We start from the raw sequence: 27,831 nt of genomic DNA, 5'->3' as shown, positions 1-27,831 counted from the left end.
ATAACTCAATATGATCTCTGTATTCATTAACAATTAACTCTGGGAACTCTTTTTTTTTTTCAAAATAATACTCTTATTTTATTGTAAAAGTGATGTACAGGGAGATTATAAAAGTAAGTTATAAAAGTAAGGTAATGAGTACATTTCCTGTCCAAGAATATTACCCTTTCCCTTGTTTTCTGCCACACACCCCTGCCCTTACCAAGTTTTAAATTCGTTTGCAACATAGTGTCTTGTGAGTATCACTGTTGCATTGGTTCCCTTTTTGTCCTTTGCCTCATTATTTTGTTATTCTGCTTCCCTTTTCCAAATCAGAAACTCACACACACACACACACACACACACACACACACACACACACACTTGAATCTTGTAATACTAGTAAGCCAAACCCAGAGGACAGATGTTCTGAATGACACTAAATATTGCAGCTAGTATTCAAGCCACACACAGTGTATACTTTGTCTTGTTTAGGTTCACTTAAATTAATCCTTTATAAAATCGAGTTAGGTCATTATGATATTTAAAAGTCTTTACCATAAATTGATGCTAGTAGGCCCAACAGAGCCTCTAGTTGGGATGTGTTACACAAAGTGAAAAGCTCAGGTCTGTAAAGCATGTCTTGACTACTCAGGAACTGGCAGGTGGTCATGCATATGCAAATGACCTAAATGCTTAAAACAAATATGGATGACATCAAATATTTTTTTCAAATGGCTATGATTTGATTTTGCAATTTATAGCTGATTAGTGTGGAATGCTATAATATTTTCCCATCTCCTGTGCCTTTAGTGAACCCTCAAGGATGCTTAGAGTGAAGTTGTAGTCCACCTTCTACAACTTGAGTCTTTGCTCTACTGAAGTTTAGCATGTTATCACCCATTTTAGGATGGGCTCTCACTCAATTTATTTTTCTAAAAATAACACACAAATGATAATTTTCCCCTTACCTTTAACATACTGTTTATTCAATTAGTGAAGCATGAAAAACAAATAATTATGATTTATTTTTTGCCACTTACATACAAAATTGCAACTAAATAAGGAATTTGTAATGCATTTATAGACAGAATAGCAATTGACAAAGCTGTCTGACAAAAGAACAGATGCAATCACACACACACACACACACACACACACACACACAACTAATTATACTGAGAAGTGAAGCCTGGATACAGTCTTCTGAATGACTAATTTTGTTCTGTTTATCTTTTGTCCTACCTTCAAATCCAGACAACAAAAGATTTCAATGAAAAAAAATTTGTTGTATTAGCATAGCCAGGCATTGATGGCTCATACCTGTAATCCTAGCAACTCAAGAGGCTGAGATCTGAGGATTGCTGTTCACAGCTAGCCCTGGTAGGAAAGTCCATGAGACTCATCTCCAGTTAGCAACCAGAAAAATCAGAAGTGAGGTTGTGGCTCATTAGCCTTGAGCAAAAAGTGTCTAGGACATGAGTTCAAGTGCCAGGACCATCAAATGTGTGTGTGTGTGTGTGTGTGTGTGTGTGTGTGTGTACATATATGTATACATGCACTTTATTTCTATTAACTAGGTTCATGCTAAAAAAAATATCAACTTTTTCAACCTATAAGAAATAGTTTAAAACGATTTTAAATTTAAGTTTAAAAATTCCAGTGATACAAATGTAGTTTAGTGCTACAGTAATAATGCCTTTATGTAATGAATGCCTGTAGATAATGCACTGACATTTCTAAGAAATTTCTTTCCTTCAAGTCAATACATTCAAACCAGAAAATGATTTGACATTCAAAGTTTCAGAAAACACTATTTGAATATTTTTCTCATTCGACATAAAGATTCAATCATCAGACAGGAAATTGAGAGTCTACCTTTTTGTTTTAAAGTTAATCTGCTGGAGTCATTTATTTATTCTACTTGTGAAAAAAACCTTTATAGGCAGGAAAACCATGAAATGATTTCCCAATTCAAAATGATTTAGACAGTCTTTTCTGTTGTTTGAGTTACAAAACTATCAGTAAGATCATAGTCAGTGGATTAAGCCAACTGTTTATGACAAGTAAGGAATTCTACAATAAACATAGATATCTCAAGTTCACTCTTTCATATTGCTAATTTCAATTAAAAGAAAAAATTCAGAACAAAATCTCTGTTTGCCTTTTTGTAAATAGATTGAAAAGAAATCAGGGCTGTCATGACAAGGCATAGAATTGGTGCATGTAAGCCAAATATAGTGATTTTTGTATCCACATTAAGTAAATATCTTGCATCATTCTGTGCCATGCTAATGACTAACAAGTTGTTTGCCATTCTCCAAAGCATTTGGGCACACAGCTCCATTTCCCATTAGCTCCAGGTCTTGTTATTAAAATTTCTAGTTCTATGGTCATCCTTGATTTTAACAAAGGTTTTATTTTAAACTTGTATTCTTCTGATATTTCGATTTTCTTTAGCTCTATGGAATTTCTGCAATGACCATTTTATAATATATTAGACTCTGGACACTTGAAATAAATTAATCTCACTTACGATTTATAATATCTCTACAAACTAGTTCTATTGTTTATATTTTTAAAATATGCAATTGAAGTATAAAGATATTTAGTTCTGGCCTAAATCACAGAGCATAGCTAGCATTTGAATTAGGTAGTTTCAGTAATACTCATCTAATTTACAGATTTCTAAATTCAAGCCTTTATTATAACAAAATTTTTCTTTACTGATTGCTATGCAAAAAAGAACTTGCACTATGGTTATATTGTATTTCTCGGTGGCTTTAGTAAAACATAACTCATAAACAAAACTTTTCTTTTAAATATATTTACTATCCAAGCTATTTGCCAGCTATCATAGGTTTATTGTTAGACTAAATGTGTGACAGTCAGATTGTACTTTATACATTAAAATTTCAATATGTTCCTGTGTTTTTCTTTTATTTAATTTACTTAGCTAGTAAGAATGTATGAGAGAAATATTATTCAGAAGCATCAATTTATTTTTAAAGTAACCATGTGTTCCATATTGATGCAAATTCATTTTTGTTGATCAAAATCTGCCATAGTCTTTTAATTCAACTTGTATCTGCTTTACTTTCCTTTATAGAGATATAAGTGTCTCTAAAAAATAAATGAGTTTTTCTATTGAATTTTTAAAAATAATTTAGCCTTTAATGTGGTTCTGGGTAGGAAAGGGTTGTATCTTAGTAACTAAAATTTGTTGAAAACATGCAAATATATTTTTCCATAAAACTGGATTTAGTAAAAAAACAGTGACAATATAGAAAGTTAGGATGCTCTAGATATTTCTATTAGAAGAAGTGTCAAGAGTGCCTATGACCTTATTTGTATCAAGCTCAGTCTATTATAAACAAAGGTCCTTGTAGCACATTTGAAGATATTCTATGTGTATTTTAAAAGTCATTCACATGTGCTACTTTTAAAGTAAAATGACAGCTTATGTTAGTGAATAATGGGCATTACTAATAGAAAAATATAAAGTTGTAATAGCATATGATCATGTCTAAGAAATACCTATGGTTTCTTTTTGTAACACAACATTTTCATTTTATTAGGCAACTTGAAAATTCTGGTGAAAAGAAAGGTATCTTCACTTGTTTCACAGGTTTAGGGATTTTACAGAGAGGCATTGTGAGAGCCATGGGATTTATGTCAAATTTTAATAAGCCAAGCACTGGTGTCTCAAAGTCTAATACTAGCAATTCAGACAGCTGAATTCTGAAGGTTCTTCATTCAAAGTCAGCCCAAGCAGGAAAGTACAGTAGACTATCAAAAATATCCAAGAAATATCTAAACTAGAGACATGGTTCACAGAAGAGCAAATGTGAGGTCCTGAGTTCAACCCCAAAACTGCCAAAAATAAAAATGGAATAGATTACCAAAGCTTCAGTAGTTTATTATAAATATAATACATATTTATAAATAATATATAATATCATAATTTAATTACTATATAATGTAATAAATATTATAAATAATAATAAATATATGTATATACAAACACACACGTATCTTAAGTGAAACAAGACTGTTAAGAAAACTACAGGTATGTTAAATTTTTATAAAATGTCTTTAATGTTTTCCATAGGAAAGAAAATTTTAAAGGAATAGTGCTATTATCATATTCTTAAATGTAATTAGTAATATGCAACTTGCTAAATAAAACATTTAATATTTGTATTATAAGAATATTTTCCAGGGGCTGGGGATATAGCCTAGTGGCAAGAGTGCCTGCCTCGGATACACGAGGCCCTAGGTTCGATTCCCCAGCACCACATATACAGAAAACGGCCAGAAGCGGCGCTGTGGCTCAAGTGGCAGAGTGCTAGCCTTGAGCGGGAAGAAGCCAGGGACGGTTCTCGGGCCCTGAGTCCAAGGCTCAGGACTGGCCAAAAAAAAAAAAAAAAAAAGAATATTTTCCAGCTACTATTTAGACTAGATAGGTAGCAGCCAGATTCTTTAATACATTGTATACATGGTAAGAGCAAATATCATAACAATGTATGCATATAAAAATAGCAAATAATCTGAAATATTTGCAGGCTATTGTGTTATACTAGATTTGTAGCAGCCACATCCTTTAATAAATAGTATATAAATGTATAATAAGTGTGTATGTATACTGATTACTATGCTATAATTTACTATTCACATACATCTATTTATTACATATACTCTATTAAATTGACTTTTGCAAGTAGGTGACTAAAATCCTTCATTATGTAGATAGACATTTTTTTTATTATGGTGTGCTCATTTCCCTGATAATTTTTCTTTTTCTTTCATTCTGGAACTTGTTTGTATTTATTCTTTTTTGTTATCTTTAAGTAGTTGTACAAAGGAGTTACCATTGAACTAATACAATGCATCTTTATCAATGTCACCCCTTTCAGCATTATCACCCATCCTCACATCTCACCCCTTCCTTCATCTTCTTAATTTTATAATACATATATTGAATTCCTGACTACATTCTACTCCTCTTTATTCACCTACCTTTCTCCCTTTGACCCCACCCCCATCTCTTTCAAGTACCTACTTCCTGTGCTTTTTTTTTGAACTTTGATTTTGCCTTTCTAAGAAATTACACTATTTGAGTTCTCCCTTGAATATACAATATTTCCGTTAATATGCTTACCTACCACTTGAAGCATTTACTTACAAGTTTATAAGCTAAGACTAGCTAGCTTCCCCATATAAGAGAAAACATGCTTCCTTTGTCTCTGGGGCTCTGATTAACTTCACTTAGCATAACTTTTATATACTTTGGATTTCTGTTATATCAAGAGGATTCATCTACCTCTGACCAGATCCTATTCCCTGATAGATAGAACATATTGGAAACTTACTAGTGTGTGATAACTCTGAAAGTGGTAAGAAGCATGCAAATCCATATCTCTCATGGTGAGACGTTAATATCTATATCTACATTGCATTCTAATTGATGGCTCTGTCTCATGTTTGAAAAGCATTAAATTGCTGATGGAATCTGATGGAATGACTATTGTCATGCTAGAGATGAAAACTCTGCCTCCGTACAGTTAGATTGTAAATGATTTGTACAGAAATGACTTTGAATGTTTGGATTAAAAGTCAAAACATGAAATCTCACATTTCTGTAGTAACTGTCTTATGCTAAGTCTTCCTTAAGCATAAACCATGCTCTATAATTTAACTATTTAGTAAGTTGAGGGAGAAAGAGAGAAAGAGAGATAGAGAGAGAGAGAGAGAGAGAGAGAGAGAGAGAAAGGGAGGGAGGTAGAGAGATTCTGCGTCATTAAAATTGGAAAAAAATATACTACTACATTGAAAGGGTATGAGTAAATTAATTAATAATGCACAAATTGACAATTAAAAAAAACAACATATATTGTCCAAACCTAGCAATTTGCTTTAATCAAAGAAGAAAGCAATCATTAGCACAGATATTGTACTGTGTAATGCATATTAAAATTAATTGATTTGTAGCCAGGCACTAGCATAATGACTCATGCCTGAAATCCTAGCTATTTAGAAGGCTGCGATCTGAGAATTCAACTTCAAAGCCAGCTGGGGTAGGAAAATTCATGAAACTCTTATGTCCAATTAATCACTAAAGAACACGAAGTGGACATATGGCTTAACTGTGGTAGAATTCCAAACTCAAATTAAAAAGCTAAAAGTTTTCAGGTTCCTAGTTCAAGCCCTAGTGCTGAAGCAGGTGGGCATACACACACAGATCCACAGGAACCCACTCCCCCCGCCACCCCACCCCTCACAAGTCCGGGAAGCTACCTTTCCAGTTAACCAGCAAAAAGTCAGGGTTGGAGGATGGCTTATATTCTTAAATGGGAAAGTGCCAGCTGTGGGAAAACAAACCAAATAAGCATGAAGCCTTGAGTTCGAATGAGCAACAATGCAATAAAACAAATTTAAGATGGCTGCTGGTGACTCATGTCTGTAATCCCAGCTACAGAGAAAGCTGAATTCTGATGATGGTGGTTCAAAGCCATCTTTGGCAAGAAAGTCCACGTGACTCTTACATCCAATTAATCACAAATGGAGCTGTAGCTCAAGTGGCAGGATGCTAACTTTGAGCAAAAATCATCAGGGATAGTGCCCAGGCTTTGAGTTCAAGCCTTGGAACTGGCAAAATGTAAAATACAATAAATTCATTTGTAAAATGTATAACATTAATTTTCCCTTAACGTTTTAATTATATTTCTATAAAACCACATGATCCTATTGGGGTATATACCTCAGTCCTAGTAGGCTTATTAGATTTACTTTTTAGTAGCATGACAGCATTAGGATAATAGATTTTAGAAGTCATTTATTCTACTAACTTCAGATTTTGTATGTCATCTAGTGTTTCCTGTTCAACATTTTCTTTAAGGCACATCTGGTTTCATCCTGTTAGTTAATCATTTAACCTACTTGAGTAATTATCATTAAGTTCATATTTTACTCCCTTTCTTTGCTTGCCATGATAGAACCCAGAGCAGAATGAAAATACTGCATTGTATTGAGTTAATTGAGAAACAACATCAATAAGAAGGGGATCAGGACTCAGGAAAGAAGAAATCGCATGTGGATCCATTCCCAATATCCTTCTAGAACCTACCAAATAGTGCTTGTGTCATATTAGACTAGTGTAATTTAGTTTTTCTCCATTAATTAAATGCAAAATAAGGAGTTAGAACAAACTGAACTGCATTATGGGTATGGAATACTTGGTCATTTCCTCCATAACAACTTACAAGAATGTGTGTTTACTTCTGCCTTGTTTAATACATTTTATTGTTTCCCACAATACTTTATAACTTTGCCTCCTAGATCTGTTGTGCTGCTACTTACTCATGTTATCAATATCTATCATTTAGATATCAATAGTTCTTATTTCCAACTTACAACTAATTTCAATGACACCCTGGGTAGTGTATGTGGTGTGTGCTTGTGCCCATTTTACAGAAGGAAATGTCTTGGCCCTAGCATGTCTGGTCCTGTGTTCCTCCTCTTTAAGTTTACCATGTAGCTGCTTTATATTTCTTCGGAGTGTTTGCTAAATTTCTCTCCTCTTACATTCTTTTTTGCCTGTGAAAGGTGACTGAGAGGCCATTAAAGAATGCTTTCTTGTATTTTCTACTATAATCAAATTTTTCTTGTTGATACTCTTCAACTTTGCATATTTTATTTAACATCTTTCTTTGGATTGTGGCCTATTTTGGCACAAGGACTCATTTATCTTTGTGGAGGGTGTGTGTGTTTGTGTATGTGTTTCTGCAGGCATGACACACATAGATCCCAATGTGATCAAATCTCTGGATGCTGGGATTGTGGGTGTGTACTACCAACCTTGTTTAACTTTATAATCATTATTGCATTTCCAATGCCTGACAAGAATATGATATTCACCCCCAATAGGTCAACTCTGGATGAAAATAAACCCTACATTGTAGGTTTGCTTGTAAAGTACAGTTTTTGCTTCCCAAAGTTTAATAATCATATTTAAACTTTCTTAGGAATTTAGAACATGTTAATTAAATAGGCCTCTGCTTATTATGTTTGACCATAACTTGGTGTATAATTCCATTTCCTTTCACAAAGTCTTTATATCTTTTTCATTTGCCAATCAGTGGCCCAAAGGCAATTAGGTCATCAATTATCAGCTGAGTTAGCTTATTTATCCACCCCAGAAGGAAGCACAGAAAACCCATAAAACTTAGTGAGGAACCTTAGCGTCCAGCTGGGGTGACAAATCTAATACATAGAAAATTTAAGTGTAAATACTCTTAATCTGTCTCTATAATGCACCAGTGGGTTATTGAAGACAGGCATAAGACCACTTGCAGTTAATTAGCCCAGTTATCCTAATACCACTCTGCAGGATACAACAAACTGTCATCCAAAACTGAGGAGGGAAGAAAAACCTCCATCTGCTACTCCTGTAGTAAGGTTATGAAACTAAGCTCTCCTAGGCTGACAAATGGTTTTCTTCTTTGGATTCATGCCATTCCAGAATTATAGTTAAAGTTCACTGAGACACATCAATTTGTTGCACAATTCCTTGGAACATCTTGACACTTTCTAATGGCTTTAAAATATTTCCCTCTTCTAATAGTCTGTGGCAATGTAGACATATCCCACTTTACCTCATGTAGTTCTGGAAAATTGATGTGTATTTGGTTTTCCTGCCTATTATTATCTGTGTTTTTGCTGTGGTAAATGTAATCATCCTAGAATTTTATATTCTTTTCTTCTTAGCATACTGAGTCACTAGCATTTTTTCAATACTTTCTTTTAAATTGGATAAAATACATTTGTAATGTGAAGTTTAATTTTGCCTTCCTTGTTTTACATGAAATTCTACTGTAGTTGTGTGTATGTAACTTTGCTATTCTCCTAAATCAAAGGTTAATTGTGTATGTGTCTGTGATTTTAAAAAATATTTTTCTCATAATCTTTCTACCAAATACCTTTTAATTTTGTAATCTTCCTTGCTTATAGTAACAACCACAAGAGAACATGACTCAATTATTGTTTCTTTTATGTGACTATTGTCTCTCATGTTTAATTATTGTCTCTTAGATATGAATTTCTACAAGAACACACCGTCACTAAGATTTCATGCACATCAATATAACTTACTGAGTTTTTTGTCTTTTTTTTTAACCTGTGGTTTTAACAACATTACTTACTTAAAGACAATGTTTTTCTTGTTTTCATAGGTAAAAAGATGGCTTATCAGAAGGTCCATGGAGATCAAAGAACTTGCAGCCACTCACAGTACTTAGACAATGATGAACTTCAAACCACTGCCCTTGACTTAGAGTGGGACATGGAGAAGGAACTAGAAGAGCCTGGTTTTGATCAGTTCCAGCTAGATAATTCTGAGAATCAGAATCTGGGACACTCGGACACTTCAGATCTCAATCTTGATTCTATTCAACCAGCCACTTCACCTAAAGGAAGGTTCCAGCGACTTCAAGAAGAGTCTGACTATATTAGCCACTATACAAGATCTTCACCAAAGAGCAACCGTGGCAGCTTTTGCCACCTTTTAAAATTGCTTTCCATAGCTACAATTTTATTTATTTTTGGACTTTTGATAGGTTATTATACACGTGCAAATTGCCCTTCAGATGCTATTTCTTCAGCAACCAATGATCCTCAGTTATACCAAGAGATTCTCAAGACAATCCAAGCAGAAGATATTAAGAAGTCTTTCAGGTAGGTGTGTCAGAAAACTCTTGTTGGTGGAATGTGGTTCCTGGGAAGATACTGAACTGGTGATTTTACCGTGGTAAAATTGAGTTTTTCCAACTGAGAAATATGACTTACTAGCACCCAAAGAATTGAAATACTTTTATGGACAAGGTCCACATTTTCAAATTTATGGTACTGCAATTCAAATTTATGATGCTGCTTTATGAATGTATAATATGAATTATAACTCTTATGACCCTAAAAAAGATTCTAGGCAACTCATTTTTGTTCCCTCTGAGAAGCCCACCTACACTAAGTTAGGATCCAAGGTTTGTCAGAGGTGTGTGTAATGAAAATTAGGACATAAACCATATGATTAAAGACTCTAACAGCATCAGAATACAATAAACCTACTTTATTGGCTGAAGTAATTGCCACCAATATGATATACATTGGTTGTGCTTGGACTCTTTCATTCCTGACTTTCCAATGAGTCCTACCGATTTGGTCATACTGGGTTGCACATGTCAGATTTCCAGAGCTCATCTCTCTGCAGCAGATGACTCAAGCCAGAAGGTGTTGATTTTATAGTGAATGTAGAAGAAAGTTCTTACTTGAGCCTTAAGGCTCAGTTCCTAGGAGAAGCTTTATAAACAAAAGTTGATGAATTGTAGAAAACGTAACAATGTTTGTTATTCTTTTACCCATCTTGGGTTGTAGAAGGTTTGCTGCTTCTCACACATTGTAAATCAAGGAGCTAGAAGGAGAAAACTGATCATCACTGTTTATATACCTTGTCCTACTTACAGTTAGAGGATATCTCAAATGAGTCATTTTTGTTACCTGTAAGTGGATAGAGCACTTCTACTTCCTCAGGGTATTCTTTTTGGGTTTTGGTGTAAATTTCTAGTGAACTTCTCTGGGGGAGTATATCTAGTGAGATCTCATTACTTAGCTCAAGTACTGAAGTAACAGTTGTGCTGATGTTGTGTTGATGAATTCTAACACCCTTACCAAAGATCATGCTTGAGTCACTGAGGGGAATAGGTTTTCCAAACATTTTTTTTTCTGCTATTCACTCTTCCTTCAATATATGTGGAATTTTTTTGATTATTTGTGTATTCTGCATTTGAGATGCTGAGGACTCATTAATATTTATTTCTAACTGACAAGCAATACTCAAAAATTTCTAGATTTTCACAATTGTAAACCTTGTGGAAGATTTACATGAACATTTATAGTCAGATTGCATGTGGTAAATTCTACTTCATATATAAGCTTATCAGTGTTATAATACTTCCTGGTGTTTGTTTTGGAATGTTTAAGTCGTTGTCCAAAGACTTGCCATTTACCAAAAGAGATTTTTCATTTTCTCCTTCCTTCCTTCCTTCCTTCCTTCCTTCCTTCCTTCCTTCCTTCCTTCCTTCCTTCCTTCCTTCCTTCTTCCTTCCTTCCTCTCTCTCTCTTTCTTTTTTTTTGGCCAGTCCTGGGGCTTAAACTCAGGGCCTGAGCACTGTCCCTGTCTTCCTTTTCTCAAGGGTTGCACTCTTCCACTTGAACCACAGTACCACTTCTGGCCTTTTCTATATATGTGGTGCTGAGGAATCAAAACCAGGGCTTCATGTATAGGAGGCAAGCACTCTTGCCACTAGGCCACATTCCCAGCCTCTCTCTCTCTCTCTCTCTCTTCCTTTCTTTCTTTCTTTCTTCCTTCTCTTCCTTATTTTATTGTCAAAGTAATGTACAGAGGTGTTACAGTTACATATATAAGGCAGTGAGTACATTTCTTATGGAACTTTTTACTTCTTCCTTCATTTTTCTCCCACCTTCCCCCCCCCCAGTTCCCTCCCCACCCTCCCCTGAGATGTACAGTTGGTTTGCAGCATATTGTCTTGTAAGTAGTGCTGTTGCATTGGGCTGTTGCATTGGTTTGCCTTTTACCCTTTGTCTCTCCATGCTGGTGTTCCCCTTCCCTGGTACTGATAAACTTACATACAATACCCAGGGTACCAAAATCAGTTTTTGAATGCACTGCCTCTTGATCAGTGTCACCCTTTCAACATTCTCAACCACCCTTCCGAACCCATCCTTCCCCTTACTTACCTTGATTTTATGTATTTAATTTTTTGCCTTTTCAAAGCAGTTTATGTGTACAGTGCATCTTGATCTGTGTCACCACTTCAATCTCTTCATCATCTTTGATCCACCCTTATATTTCTCAATTCTGTGGTATATACAATGAATTTTTTTCCTGCATTTTCTCCCACTACCCCCTTGATTCTTCTACCCCTTGCCCCTTTGGTCCAACTCTCCCTCTTTCAAGTATACATTTTCTGGTACTTATATTGTTGGGCTTCATCTTTTAAAAGAATCACAATTTTTGCCCTCTGCAAACAATGATAATTTCTATAATATTTCCCAGTGTAAAATGATTTATGCTGCGGGGAGCTCAGTGGTGTGCTATTGTGCGAATTAATTATTGTATCAATCAAGACTACTAAAAATGGAGAGGGTGAGGGGTACCACGGCTTCTCCCTTCCACCTCTCCCAGTGCCCTAGCAGCTGTCCCATTGGCTAAACACAATAGGAAGCTGACTCAAAGCCTGAAGAAACCATCCACAGGGATCAAATTTTTGGAGGTCGGGCTGTAACTGGAAACAGGCAATGGGCATTTTATAAATAGGTCTCACTGGTTTAGGATTTATTTTTCAATTAAAGGAAAAAAATAAAATGATTTTATAAAACTTTGTTTAGCAAAGCTTCATGTAGACATCCCTTCTTTATGTTGCAAAACTGTCTTCTATCAAAGGAACTATGGAATTAATTTCTTTTTTACCACTGAGAATATTTACATTATTCTTTTTAAATTTAATTTTTCTGGTCAAGGTGATGTAAAGAGGGGTTACAGTTACATAAGTAAGGCAGTGAGTACATTTCTTGCCAAACTTGTTACCTCCGCCCTCATTTTTTCCCCACTTTCTCTTCCCCTCAACCTGTCCCCTCCATGTTGTACAGTTCATTTCCAACATATTGTCTGGTAAGTATCACTGTTGCAATTGGTTCATTCTTTGTCCTTTGTTTCACCATTTTAATGTTTCCTTTCCCTTCCCTAATTAGGATAAACACATAAACAATACTCAGGGTTCTTGAGCATTGTGTCAGTATCTAATTTGTGAGCACAATACATCTCATAATCCAGCCAGCTTCTCTTTCTTCTTTGGCTCTGAGTAAATTTTCATTCAGATTTATAGAATTTCACAAGGACATTCGCTGCACATGATTTGTATACTAACTACATTGCATATATATGCTCTTCCCATGTGTTTCTTTGCTTTTATTTTCTTACTCATTTTAATTTGTTTCAGTATTGTAGCTGTCATTAACAACTCACTTGTTTCTTCTTTACATATAGGCAACAGCTTTTAACTTTTAAATATATGATTAAATAAAAATATTGTTATTTTTCTCAGGAATGGAAGTTTCAGGAAAGGCTTATATTCACCTACCAAACTTAAAAAAAATCAGAAAGACAAGATATATTTTAGTATTAGTCACAAAGTTTAAGGAAAGACTTTGTGTATGGTTAGAGAGAGATCCACAACGATAATCCAGGAACTGGTAATGCTTTTTACTTATTGAGATAGCAGTCTTTGTTCTTCAAATAATAATAATAATAATAATATTTTGGTACAATTATGTTTGCATTAGTTTTCTCTGGGTAGCATGTCTTTATTCAAAGGCAATAGTTCCCTTTATTATCTTACTAAAAATATGTTCTCTGAGTTCTTATGTTTACCAAATAATCACAGCATTGACTTTGTACATTATAGATTCCTCTGTTCTTTTTCATCATATTATGAGAGATTTAGGCTTCTTCCTTTTGCTTTTTTATTCCTGTCCATATTCTAAGGGTATAGCAGGTCTGCTAAGTATTCTAACAATAATGCAATTTAAAACCAGCACTCTGCAAATCCCATGGGGAAATGAAACAGATATTTTTGTCTACCAATGATTAGTCTTTTTAAGGGAGTGACATGCATGCATAAATTAATATTAAATTAGTATTTATTGATTATATAATGCATTTTGAAACATCTTAAATCTTAACATTTCATAATTTATGATCATATCCAAAAATAATTTTATAAATGTATTCATTTTTGCATTGTACTATTTTAAATAGTTTTTATGTAATTAACTAGATGATATGAACCACTTGATGTTATTGATTCACATCTATAATCTTAGCCACTCAGGTGGTTGAGATACAAGGATTTTAGTTTAAATGGAGTCAGGGAAGGAAATCTAGGAAAATCTTATCTGTGTTTAGCCAGCACAAAGCCTGTGGTGTGGCTGTAATGGTAGAGTACCAACACACACACACACACACACACACACACACACACACACACACACACACACACACCACAAGCAGATATGCTATGCTTTCATGCTGAACAAGTGAGAATTTATATCAAATCAAACATTAAAAATATTAAAATACAATCCTTGAGAACTCATTTATTTGAAAATTTAGCTGCTAAAGAGGAAGAAAAATAAAAATGATACTGTATTTTTAAACCAGTCTCTAGAACTCGCAGGGCAACACAGACATCATAGAGTCACAGCTGATCACTCTTTTATAGCATATAATATTTCAAAAATGGTAGAGAAGCCTAGGCATAGTAGAGCAGAAGGTAGCAAGAAATGTTGTTCAGCTGAGCATTTTGAGTTTTTCTCAAATCCATTGTAAAGAGTTTAACATAACTGCCTGATATCTAATTATATGAATATCATGTAATTTTTTAAATTTATTCCTTACTAAACAGCAGTTAGATTTTCTCTATAAATATTCCTAAGCATAAATCCTCCTGTGCTTCCTGTTTTTTGGATGAATTCCTAGAAGTAAATCTTAGTTTCAGAAAGTTTAATTATTTGTTTAGTTATTTTCTTTGTGTTACAAATTGCCATACAGTGTTATCAGCATTCCCGGCCCTCATTATTGTTTGTTTGAGGTACATCAAAATAGTGCTGACAAAATTGGTATATGTTAATTGACTATCCTGCATTTATAAACTGTTTAGAATTTTTCCCACATAGCTTTTGTAGGTATTTCTCATATTTTATGGATTCAGAAAATAAATATAATAGTAAAATAGTACAATAGGTTATGTGAAGTAACCTGAATTTCTGTTTAATGGACACATTTTATTTAACAGCAGGTGAAATGATATTACAATAAAATAAAAATCTCCACATATTTACCTATCTTCAGTGTCTATACTATTCTGACAGCGGTAGCATCTTACCTCATTATATATATGAGTTATGTTATGCTGTGAAATCAACTTTATATTAAGTTGATCAGTATAAAACACTATTTCTTAGCTGGAAATTTGCTCCTCCAACCTCACAGAATGTCATAAATTATCTTGAAAAATATGCTATTGTATCAGTCCATACTTGGAAATGCAGTGGACAATGGTATTTCAGATATAGGTATAGTTGAGTAATTATTCTATATAGTTAATGGAAAAGGACTTTCAAATATAGTTTGCTTTCTGTTCTTCATTCATTTGTACATGCTGTGGCAATCTTCTTCCTCTTCCCCTTCTGTTATATTTTTATTTGGTAGCTGTAACATATGTTTTGTTCTCTTATATGTGAGTGAATAGTATATATTGCATTACAAATAAACCTCACCAATACGAATTGTGGTTAGTTTACCTGGCCTTAGTGATATTACTTGAAGGAAGGACAAAAACATTTCAAGTATGTTCCAAATTCCTGTTTCATGATCTGCCCACGATCCAGGACCTCCTTCCCCATTGTATCAGATCTCCTGAACCGACACTCATTAGCTCTTACTTGACCATCAGAGGTGCATATAACGATTTTCTATTATTATATTGTGCTATCCCTATTATAGATCACATGAAAAGCAGCAAGATCATTTACAGTTTAGTGAAAATGTTCTTTTTTTTAAATTGTCAAACTGATGTACAGAGAGGTTACAGTTTCATACGTTAGGCACTGGATACATTTCTTGTACTGTTTGTTACCTCCTTCCTCATTTCCCCCTCCCCCTTCCCCTTTCCCTTTCCCCCCATGAGTTGTTCAGTTGATTTACACCAAACAGTTTTGCAAGTATTGCTTTTGTAGTCGTTTGTCTTTCTACCCTGTGTCTCTCGATTTTGGTATTTCCTTCCAGTTTCCTAGTTCTAATACCAGTGTTAAGAAGATAAATTCCAAAAATTTTACCAGGATGTCTAGCCAAGTAGGAATCAGACACCTATGGATACTCTAGAATGCCAAACAATCTGAAATCTCTAGAGCCCTGCCTTTTGCAAGCAGCATGATTTTGTGGGTTTTCCTATAAAAAAGTCCACCAACTACAAGGAAGTCGATCTCTCTGCAAGAAATCTAGAGACAAAATTCATAATTTGCTTTTTTCACATGTTTTTTGTCCATCTGCCTACTGGATGACACAAGAATGTAAAAGATTGTGCTGCTTTATTCCCTTATGTAAACGCAGCCACTATGGTTTACTTGCTTGTAGTATTGCCATTTTTCCTGTGTTCCAAATCTCATTTCTTCATCCCTCCCTTCACACACCCACTACTATTTTCTTCTTCACATTCAAGAACTACTGTGCTTCTACTACCAAGAAACGTACAGTCCATGAAGTCTTCTGATTAAGAAAACTGAAACCTGCATGTTCCGTCTATTCCTAAATGAAGGAGGCAAAGGATTTTATAGACCCATAGATTACTTGTAGGTTAGCTCAAATCTATAAAGCCTGTTTTAAATTAATGTTTTGTCTGACTCAAAGGACTCTATTTTTGCTGTCATGCTTTTGTTTAAATGCAAAGTTTTGTGGCTGATTGTTGATGATGATACCTTTTGCAAATGTTCTCCTGAAAGTCTCAAGATTTACATTCTATTTTCTGTTCCTCTTTGTCTTATTAATATTTTTTGTTTGGTCTTTGTTGCCAGTCCTGGAGCTTGAAATCAGGGCCTGAGCACTTTCCCTGGCTTATTTTTTCTCAAGGCTAGCACTCTGCCACTTGAGCCACAGAGCCACTTCCGGCTCTTTCTATATATGTAATGCTGAGGAATTGAACCCAGGGCTTCATGTATATGAGGCAAGCACTTTACCACTAGGCCATATTTCCAGTCGGCATTACTTCATTTTATACTTGAGTAACCCTTGGTTCAATGAGAGTGCCTAACTTGTGCAGCTAACATAACTACTGTTAGTAAATCCAGGAATCAGATTAAGCTTTTTGTTTAGTTTTGTTTGTTTTTTCTGTGTGTGTGCTTGTACTGGAGCTTGAACTCAGGGATTAGACTTTGTCCCTTTGTGTTTATAGCGGTTTATTTCACTATGCTTAGCATTCATTCTATGGCTCTGAACTTTAGACAAAGCAGTGGGTTTCCTCTGTTGTGCTCAGTGTACTATGAAATGACACAAATTCTCTTAGAAGAGAATTATTCTTAAAGGTTTGCTTTCTTCCTACTCAATGGTCAAGGTCAAAGGAATATCTCCTCTCTCACCTCCCCTCACAACACACACCTGCTCATCATTGCTGTCTGTCTCTTTTTCTGTCTGTCTCTCTGTTTGTCTGTCTCTTTTGTATACACACATAACCCATGCACACAAACACAAACACACATATCTGCTTGTCTGCTCATATACAAATGACTTTATCTATTTGATCACATATTTATATTTTTACTTAAATGTCAGCATAAGCAAATTTTCTTTTTAAAACTATTTTACAGTAAATTTATTTGAAATAACATATCAGGATGAACACAGATTATTAAAGCTCAGATTAGGAACTCTTTTTGTCATTTGATTTTTGTTATATTTTATATAATTTCAGTGATGATATACCCAAAATGAACTATTTGAATTAGAACAAGAGCAGAATCTGTATATACGAACTGACTGCCTATTGTAGAATTAGATCTTGCTTTCCTTGTATATTTTTGTGTGCATTGGCTATAATATGATTTTCTATCTATTCATTTTTAATTGTGTTCATCCCAAGGTATATCAGTTTTCTCTGCACAGACCTCCTGCCCCTTGCTTCTCTCTCTCTCTCTCTCTCTCTCTCTCTCTCTCTCTCTCTCTCTCTCTCTCTGCCTTTCTCTCTGTCTATCTCTCTCTCATATGATGGCATTGTCCCTGAGCTTCTGTGCTCAGGAATAGAGCTCTACTATTTATGTCACAGTTCCACACCTGTTTTGTGGTGGTAAATTGGAGATAATAGTCTCAGGAACTTTCCTGCCTACCTTGAAACTGTTACCCTCATATCTCAACCTTCTGAGTAGCTAGGATTACAGGTATGAGCCATCATCGTCTAGATGGTTCTTTTTTTTAATGTTCCTCCTTAATATCAATGAAATCAAGATTTAAATAGCATAAATTTCCTTTTGAGGCATGAAATTTGAAAATCCAGCTGGTGGGTACTGAGGGCGAGATTCACTAGAGTATATTGCATACATATGTGTAAATGTCACAATTAAATCCAGCCTTCTACTCAATTTTTTTTTAAGGATTGGAGATGTAACTCAGTGACAGACTAGTTTTTTCCAAGGCCCTAGATTCAATCACTAACACTACATAGAAAACTTATCAATGCTTATCATTCTCTTTATTCTATTATTTAATAAGGGTTGGATCATGTTTCAATGTACAAATAATAAATTTATTCAAGGGTAGTATTTGAAAATGTATGTTCAAGTATGGCCAAGTGTTAGAGAACCAGAAATAAGTAAAAAGCTAAACAAGATCTTGACACCTTGAGTCCAAGCCCTAGTACCATTAGAAAAAATAAAATAAGAAATTATTTTCTCTTTAACAAGTATTTCAAGTATTTTAGCAAAGATCCTTAATCATTTTCTTTAACTTATTCAATTTGTGGCAGCAAACTGTAGTGAATTCCCCAAGCAGAAATGCTCTTTCCAAATTTTACAAAGGACCATTCTTATTTGGAAAAGAAAATATAATATTGAAGTTCCCTTCCCTTTCATTATAACTGGAGCAAATATATTAAATTTTATATGCCTGATTTGGGAAATCAGTTTCTCTCTTCAATAACTGATTGTGTTGTTATAGCTGGGTCCTCTATAAATGAAGTGTGATTCTATTGCTTAAAAATTGCTTTCCTGTGCAACATGATGTAGTAATGAATTAAATCGAAATGAGCTTTATATCCACAATGTCATAATATGTAACTTGTCTCTTGTGGAACTATTTTTTTATTATCTGTGTAAGGCAGGCTAACGTCTTCCTCTTATGACTCACATCTCAAAGGGTACACAGCTTTCTGTATTAGAAATAAAGAAACTCTGACTTGAGATCAAATTACCTTTTCATAAATTCTCTAAATCACAAAGAGCATCTTAACGTGTCCCCAAATATGCAAATCAAATTCTGAGAGATGAAGAAACAAAGGAAGCAGTTCCAATTCTATGGAGTACATTGCTATCTGTGATAGAAAAATGAAACTGAACAATTTTCTTTGAACAGAATTATGTGCTGGTGGTTTTTACTTTCAATAAAAATAAAATCAGTGTGGGCGTTTTGTTCTTTTTTCTCTCCATTTTTTTTCATTGGTTTCACAATATTAACTCGATTCTTCAGGGAACAACTTGTAAGATCAGCTTGTAGCAATATTGTAGTTCAAGTTACTACATAGACGTAAATGAAGCTCTAATTTATTAGACCTTTTTTCATAATTCAATAAACAGTAGGTATTCCCTTATAGTTATCTCAAGTGTGTCTGGTTAGCATATTTTAATTTAGTGGGTAATTTTTAAGTTTATTTTGTTTTTATGTACACAAACAACAAAAGTAGACAAATATTTATTTCATTTCAATAGGAGAGTCAAGATAAATTAAATCAATTCTCCAGTCTGTTACTTGAAGTGATTTCCTCCTTTGTCCTTGCCCTTACTTACCTACCTCATCCTGCCCCACCCATATCATTTTGGAAAGACCCTTTTAGATTTTTTGCATCCCACTTTTGCTCACTGTTGTAGTTATTCAATGTGCCACATTGCATAACACATGTTGCAGATCTAAGACTTTATTTCACCTTTCAAATATTTATTTGAAAGATACTTAGGCTTGAACTCAAGGCCTCGATTTGCTCAGATTGCTTGATCAGCTGGCACTGTACCATTTGAGCCACCTTGCAGCTAGCTCCTTGGTGGATAAATAGAAATGAAGTCTCAAAGACTTTTCTGAAAAAGTTGGTTTCAAGCTATGACTTTTCACATCTCAGCTTCCTGAATAGCTAAGACTACAAGTATGATGCAATGGTGCACCTTTCTTATTTTAAGGAGATAAATTCTCTTATGATTTGTTTTTCTTGGTTATTTTAAAATCTATTTCAGTCAAATAGCTAAAATCATTCAAAAAGAAACAAATTACTACCTATAGAGATAAGTGTTTAGGAGGTAGAACTTTCTTAAAGTGAAAGCCATGCCTCCTTTATAGAAAGAGGACACCACAACTTCCTAATTCAAGTGTTTTTATTGTTCTTAATCAAATTTATACTTCTTGAAAATAATGGCAAATAGCCTACCCACATAGGTCTTCTCAAAATCCTTCTGTTGTTGATGTTAACAATTACTTACTGAAAACAAAGTGAAGACTAAGAACTGAGCCAAGAAATAGAGCTGAGTGAGGAATAGGAATAGGGTATACAGTCTCTCTCTCTCTCTCTCTCTCTCTCTCTCTCTCTCTCTCTCTCTGTCTTTCTCGATTTCTCTCTTTTGCCAGTCCTGGTGTTTGAACTAAGGGCCTGGATAATGTCCCTCAACTTCTTTTACTCAAGGCTAGCACTCTACCATTTGAGCCACAGCACCACTTCTGGCCTTTTCTGTTTATGTGGTACTGGGGAATTGAACACAGGGCTTCATGTATGCTAGGCAAGCATTTTACCACTAAGCCACATTCCCAGCCATTTACATATATTTTGGATGTATAAATTGTCATTACCTATAGCATGACAATGGGACCATACCTGTTTAAACAAAGTTGGTTGTGAAATTTCACATCCCCAGGTATGTCATAAAATTACATGCCTTAGAATTGGGGCATGGACTAAGGGCCTCATGCTCTTGTGATCAAGGCTGGCTCTCTACAACTTGACCCATGCTACTACTTCTGGCTTTTTGCTAGTTAATTGAATGAAAGTATCTCTTGGATTTGTTTGCCTGGACTAGTTCTGAACATTGATCTTCAAATCTCCGCGTCTTGAGTGGCTAGACTTATAGTCACGAGCCACCAGTGCTGGTTCTCTTAATTTTCTTTGATGCACTGAAAAACTAATAACAATGCATTACTAATCACTTAGTGGCAGTTAAGATCAGAAAGACAGGGCTGGGGATATGGCCTAGTGGCAAGAGTGCTTGCCTCGTATACATGAGGCCCTGGGTTCGATTCCCCAGCACCACATATGCAGAAAATGGCCAGAAGTGGCGCTGTGACTCAAGTGGCAGAGTGGTAGCCTTGAGCAAGAAGAAGCCAGGGACAGTGCTCAGGCCCTGAGTCCAAGCCAAAAAAAAAAAAAAAAAAAAGATCAGAAAGACAAATTCTTAGAATGAAATAGACACTGTAGGTTATGCTCTAAAACCTAAAACTTTTAGCCACAGATGGAATGTCTCAATAATATATTGAGATTTAGAGAGTCTAAGGGTGAAAACATACACAAAATTTGAAAAGACAAATTTTAAATGAATTTTTATTTATTATCTTTAGTTGTAAAAAGAAATTGCAATTCAAAAAAACAGTTTACAAATGCAATGCATTTAAGAATTATATACTTTTTTCATGAGGTTTAGACTAATCACAATACATAATGTAATGAAAAGGTTTCTAAGATACTAAATGTGTTCTGGCTGTAGCAATGCAATCTAATCAATACACATTAGAAGAAAAAAATTCCATTGTTTTGCTTTCTCTTAAAAATTAGTTTACTGATTCACTGATCTGCATCCCTTTCTAATTTCTTATAATAAATGATTTTAAAGTATATTTAAAGCACTTATAAACTTGGTTGTAAATGAAAAATGAAATATCTAATGAAAAATAAAAATGTTATAGTGTCATTGACTAATAAAATATTTCTACTTGTACAAACTATACCATTGGGGAATTGCAATTCAGAATACTAAGTTTTTTCATTAATTCTTGAACTTCATTCTGACTTCGAGACACAGAGAGTTTAAGTTCTTGAGAATAGCACTGTGTGCTCTCTCTTGGTCCTTAGAAACTGACAAACACACAGATATTTATTGCATTCAATTTGTTATGCTTGTGAATTTTTATTCCCAATCAAGCTCCATCATACTTGTCAGAAAGGTTAAGTATAGTTTCTTGACATACTGGCACCCAAATCTCTCAAGGCACATGGCAATTACCACATACATATCTAAACTTGGCTTCAGTTTTAGTTTTACAAATTAAAAGAAAAACACCATTAATACAACATATTTTACAAGTTAATGTAAACTCTGTAATAACTTTCAACTAACAAATAACATGCTTGTTTTACCAATATGGCCATACCAAATCTACATGAATAATGCTAGGCTGAACATGAATGCTCTGAGGCAACTAATTTAAATTTCTTCTCTATTTTGGTGAAGGAAAAAAAAAAGACCCACATAGAAACATATATCTTGGACAGTGAGACTCAAGATCTTTAGATGAGGAAAAGGTAATGGATGATGTTACTACTTGGGAAGGATATTTGCTTATCTTTATTTTATGGAGTCAGATTTAAGAATTCCTATGTTTTGAGCAGCTCCCAATGCCCCATGCCACAATAGAGGCTATAAACAAATTACAGATCTAAAATTTATTAATAAGGAGCGTACTAAATAGAGCATTTAAAAAAACAAACAAGGAATTATTACTTTGTAATCACCCCATGATGTGCTTTCATGATCTCAGTAGGCAGGAGATGGTAAACAGACAAAAAGTTGGGAGTAGGCCAGTCAACAGTAGCTAACATGGCAGCCACACGGGAGAGCAACCACTTAATCTATTATCACTTCTACTTGGTGGCTTATAATATCTGAATCGAAGTTTCTAATGCATTTTTAAATTTTTGAGTTATAAAAATCTACAATAGGATTCTGGATCAGTGAGCCTTGTCAGGATAGATTAGAGTTCTGCACAGTCCCTGTTGAAACAATATCATGATTCATAGAGGACGGCATCCACTGCCCATTTATCTCCCATGATTACCACTTTGAAGATATTGATTCTTCCTGTGGCTTCTTAGATTCAAGACTATAGCTCAGGTACAGGAATATAATCAGTTTTGTAAAATATGGTCCTAATACATTCCAATTTTTAACTCTGCAGCTCTTATTTGCTAGTCAATAGCTAGGGAGCAAATTGAATTTTGCTTATTAGAGTGCTTAAGAAATATATACAATTGAGATAAAGTCCTTTCCTAAAGAATGACATGCTACTCGACCATGGGCCACGTATATAATAGTGGTCCCACATACTTATTCTGTTAGTGCCAGTGTAGCCCTCTCTGTTTCAGTTAAATATAAACTCTGATGTTTATGCAGTGGCAACACTGCATACATTCTCATGAAGTGACACATGACTGCAGGTTTATTTCATATTGTGAAACACGCAAAATTAGCTCATGTTCCCAAATGGTATTCCCTCCTCACGCTGTGGATATTATTGCATATATGTTTACAGTGCTAGAAATAGTGAAGCATGGGAAATTAACAAAAGAAAAATACGTAGATTATATATCATGGTTTTAAAATCTCAGAAACAATAAGAAAGTGAGGGGTGTGACGTTTGATGACACTTTAGAATACAATGTGATATTAGGAAAACATGATATTATGAAAACCCCTAATTCAGAAGTATTCATTAGGTTTTAAAGAGGGGAGATACCCCCCCCCCAAAAAAAAAACAACAATAAAAATTTGAATGAATCCTGAAGAAATTTTTCAGTGAAGAATGGGGAAGGAGAATTTTAGGTGCAATAAATAAGAATGCTTAATTGAGTTGAGCATTTGAACCTGGCCTTTGATTCTCTGTAGACTTTAGGATATATAGAGGCAAGTTATGGAAAAAGAGGAGGTAGCCTCAGGGAGAGGGAAAGGAAGGGGAAAAAGAGTGAAGATGAGTAGACATAGGTCAATGTTAGATTGTGAAAAGCTCTGACTGCTGTCTTAAATATTTTTGGATTGCTTATTTTTAACCTGAAGACTGCCTTATAAAAACAGTAGGTTTCAATCTCACTGGGGTAGGTTATATGAAGAAAAAGTTCAGCCACAGTGAAAAGGTAAGGAAGAAGCTGTTGCAATGATTCAAGTTAGTTCTTGAATTGATACTGATGGATGAAACTGAGCAAAGTTCATGGAAACTGCAGCAAGAAAATGGACTTTGATGTTATTTTAGAGGTGGAATTAGTAGAATTTGCTGCTAATTCAGTAAAAGGAGAGTAAGGAGCATAGTTCTTCCAGATTGTTCTTTCCTAGTGCTGATTTAACAATGATCCTCTGGTCAGGTAAAACTTGTTTTGCAGCCTTTCCCAGGATTACTATTTTAAGCAAAGACCAGTACCACAGACTATAAAGTAATCAAATCTCTGTTTTGTGCACTGCTTTTCTGACATTAAAAGCCAAAACAGAAATCTATTTAAGCAAATCCTGTAAAAGGTATGGTAAAAGGTATAGTGTTTATAGAAGCATATGGCCTTCTGTATGGATTCTTTTTTGAAAGCCAAGAGCTTTATCTCATCAGAGAGACAGTGTGTTGCTCCACTAAGCTAGTGTTCATGCCTTTCCCACTTAAATGACAAGAGGGAAGGCCATTAATGCTTGAAATCAATCAGAGATAATGAAATTGTATTGGCTCAAGTATTAATGATTTTAATAATTGTCTGTTACAATGGACTTGCAATAAAAGGGCTATTATTTTCAATTCAGTCCACGTAAGCTATGTGTACAGAAATGTCACACAATTGGTTCAAATGCATTTCCAGTTTCAACACTTGAACACGTGTGATACACTGTGAATACTGACTAATTGGTTGTTCCAATGGTTCCAATCAACTTGTGTTTTGTTACTGAGTAGATGTAATGTTGCAAATTTTGCCTTCAAGTAGAACAAATTGATGGGTAATTAAAAATCAATTGTGTCCTCAAAAATCAATGGTGTCTTGATACCTAAGTTTTTCAAAAGATCTAAGTAGATTAATTAAAAGTATCATTGATGAAACCATAAACAACTCTCTTCTTTCTCTGACAATCTTCTTTAGTTTTGTTTCCTTCCTTTTCTTTTTACACCATCCCTATCATTGAACCCATGCAAACCCCATACTTACAAGGCAAGTACTTTACTACTTGAACTATGCCCCTAGAATGTCCCACACATCCCCTTCACTTTTTTAAGAGATAATTTTAGATGATGCTAATTTCTTCTGAGCTGACTTTGAAGTTGCAATTCCTCCTGTCTTTTCCTGCAGAGTAGCTGGGATTACAGACATGGGCCATTTACATCCCTCATTTCCCACTAATGTTCAAGTAATAAAACTGCCATTCTTATAAAAGTTGAAGAAGGAGTAACTTCTAGTTTATATTAATACTTTCTTTGCTCTTGTCTGAAGATGAGTAATAAGACTGAATATGGCCACATCACACAGAGGGAAAGAGATTTATCTACCTATGCTGATCCAAGGGTTAGTCAGGTGTCCTGCAAATTGGATGAGTGTGTGTATTGTGGCACCTCACCTCTCGGGCTCAATTTCAGGCTTTAACAAATCATGCATGACTCTTCCACTTTCTTTTTTTTTGTATTCAAGTAAAAAGATGAATTTATTGGGGAAGTTCCGGATGGACCAGTCCAAGGTTTCAGAAAAAACATATAACACAGAGCAGGACAGTGGTACAGAGACTTACTTCCAGAGGATTTCCAAGAAACTTTCTGACTAAATACTCAAGCTTACTTTTCTACCATCCTGATGGCTAAACAGGTCTTCAAAGTGGAGAGTAAAATGTCTCAGACCAAAGCAGGAGGCAAATTTACAAGTGGGGAAAATAGCAAACATTGATTTTGGTGAGCTCTTCTTGATAGAGAGGTGACACATTCATTACTGGTCTCTATGGTTTAGACATAGGTAAGGATTATTCTTCCCAGTCAAGCTTCTGGAATATACACACACATATGTATACCACATATGTATATACACATATATGCGTTTATACATAGTTCATCTTATATATTCTTACTCTTCTAGAATATATATAAACACATATATGTATACACAAACACATATTATATACATGTACATATATGTGTAAATATACGCTGTTTCTGTAAGTTCCTTGTGGAAGGGCCTCATTCCACAAAATAGTGGGCAAAGGCACAACCAAACTCATGGGTATTTCCTCTAGCTGCAAGTTTATTTGGCTTCTCAATTTAACTAAGATGCATTCTTCCTTCATTTTCTTCTGAATGGAGGCCAAGTTTCAGAGCGACTCTTGAATAGGACAAATTCCTAATACTTTTCACTGGTTTTATGTTTTATTATGTAATCACTGTATTTCCCTTCCCTAGTCTTTCCTTCCTATATCAGTGATGACACAATAGCAATAATTGCACAAAATAGGAATAAAAAATCATTGAGCTGTCCTGAATGGGATAGTTGATTAAATTTAGCTTTGCATTGTTAGGGAAGTGAAACAATGATAAAGTAGAAGAGATCATGCTAATTTCACATTTAAAAGGTATAATTTTTTTTGGAAGCTCCTGTGTATGCACTGGTTATCTGTGTTGCCAGATGGAAACTGATGGCCATTCTGTCTCCTGCTTGATTGCTACCAGGTCACTGCAATCAACAGCAATAAGGAAATGGGATTGGTTGATTTATGCAGTGGAAATATTTGATTTCTAGGGTTCTGAATGAAACTCTCAGGTTCCACCTGATGTTAAAACCAGCATTGATTTTGGCTTAGGTCTTATTTCTTTTTTTATAAGCCACTGAAGGATGTGGTGAGACAAAAATAATAGCATTAAGTTCATCCTTCCAAATGACTTTGCGTAGGTACAATAAGATATCAAACATTAAATATGCACAAAAGGTAGCTAGAGCTAGGCTTGAGGAAGAAAACGAATCACTTATCATTAGGCAGTAAAAGAAGCTATGAACACCACTACCTGAGAACTATTAGAAATTATACTGCACTGATAATTTAGCCTATGAGTCAATGATCTCCTGTGTAATTTGGCTTATTTCCATCTAAGATTTAGAAAAACTTAGCAAAATCTCCTCCTGTATGCTCTACTTCCTCTGCATTCCCCGCCCCCCTACCACCAACCACTACACATGCATCTTGTTTTATTCAGTTAGAGGAATTGTTTATTTGGACATTGTCTTGATCTCTTTTTGTTGTTTTTGTTTTATTTTTTGCCAGTCCTGGGGCTTGAACTCAAGGACTAAGCACTGTCCTTGGCTTCTTTTTGCTCAAGGCTAGCACTCTATCACTTAAGCCACAACGCCACTTCTGGCTTTTTTTGTATTTGTGGTACTGAGGAATCGAACCCAGGGCTTCATGTATACGAGGCGAGCACTTTACCACTAGGCCGTATTCCCAGACCTGTCTTGGTCTCTTTTGTGCAGCCAGAACAGAATAGCATAGAGAGAGAAATTTACTCCCACACTAAAGGGACCACAGCATCAGTAACAGTATTAATCAGGCTCCTCTCCGAATTTTTAAAGTCTAATCAGTTTTTACAGGCCTTCCTGCTTCATAGTGTTTTGTAAATTGTGGAAAGTCATTCACACTACAACAGCCAGCCATGAGTCTAAGAAGTTCTTGTGTGCCATTTTCCACTCTGGGACTGTAGTTAACAGTAATGTGCTATGCCATTGAAAAGGCCACAGGAAATGATTTTGAAAGTTTTCACCATGAATGAAAAATGCTTGTGTTGTTCAATATGACATGATATACATTATGTTATAACTCATTAGTCTGGTCATTTTCAGTGCTTTTATATATTAAATAAAGTAAATTATAAAGAAGAAAATTTATAAAAATACACATTAAAGCTTTAAATTAGGAGATACAAAAACAATTTGG

General features: G+C 34.8%; 1 protein-coding gene and 1 long non-coding RNA gene across 6 annotated transcripts in view; both read left to right on the top strand.

Annotated features, from left to right (window-relative positions):
* The window catches only part of Naaladl2 (N-acetylated alpha-linked acidic dipeptidase like 2), a 1,189,792-nt gene that overhangs the window by 473,639 nt on the left and 688,322 nt on the right, over window positions 1–27,831 (top strand). For all 5 annotated transcript variants that reach the window (XM_048347099.1, XM_048347096.1, XM_048347098.1 and 2 more), the window contains one exon: window positions 9,210–9,711. In XM_048347099.1, the coding sequence (XP_048203056.1) occupies window positions 9,210–9,711 (502 nt within the window). The remainder of the gene's footprint in view (window positions 1–9,209; window positions 9,712–27,831) is intronic.
* Window positions 14,967–16,660, top strand: LOC125351965. Its single transcript, XR_007211066.1, has 3 exons — window positions 14,967–15,265; window positions 15,323–15,324; window positions 15,919–16,660. It is a non-coding gene; the product is annotated as an uncharacterized LOC125351965 (long non-coding RNA).

This window comes from Perognathus longimembris, chromosome 5 (genome assembly GCF_023159225.1).
Source record: "Perognathus longimembris pacificus isolate PPM17 chromosome 5, ASM2315922v1, whole genome shotgun sequence".
NCBI lineage: Eukaryota > Metazoa > Chordata > Mammalia > Rodentia > Heteromyidae > Perognathus > Perognathus longimembris.
The sequence above is the reverse complement of the archived record's forward strand: the minus strand, read 5'-3'. Positions and strand labels throughout refer to the sequence as shown.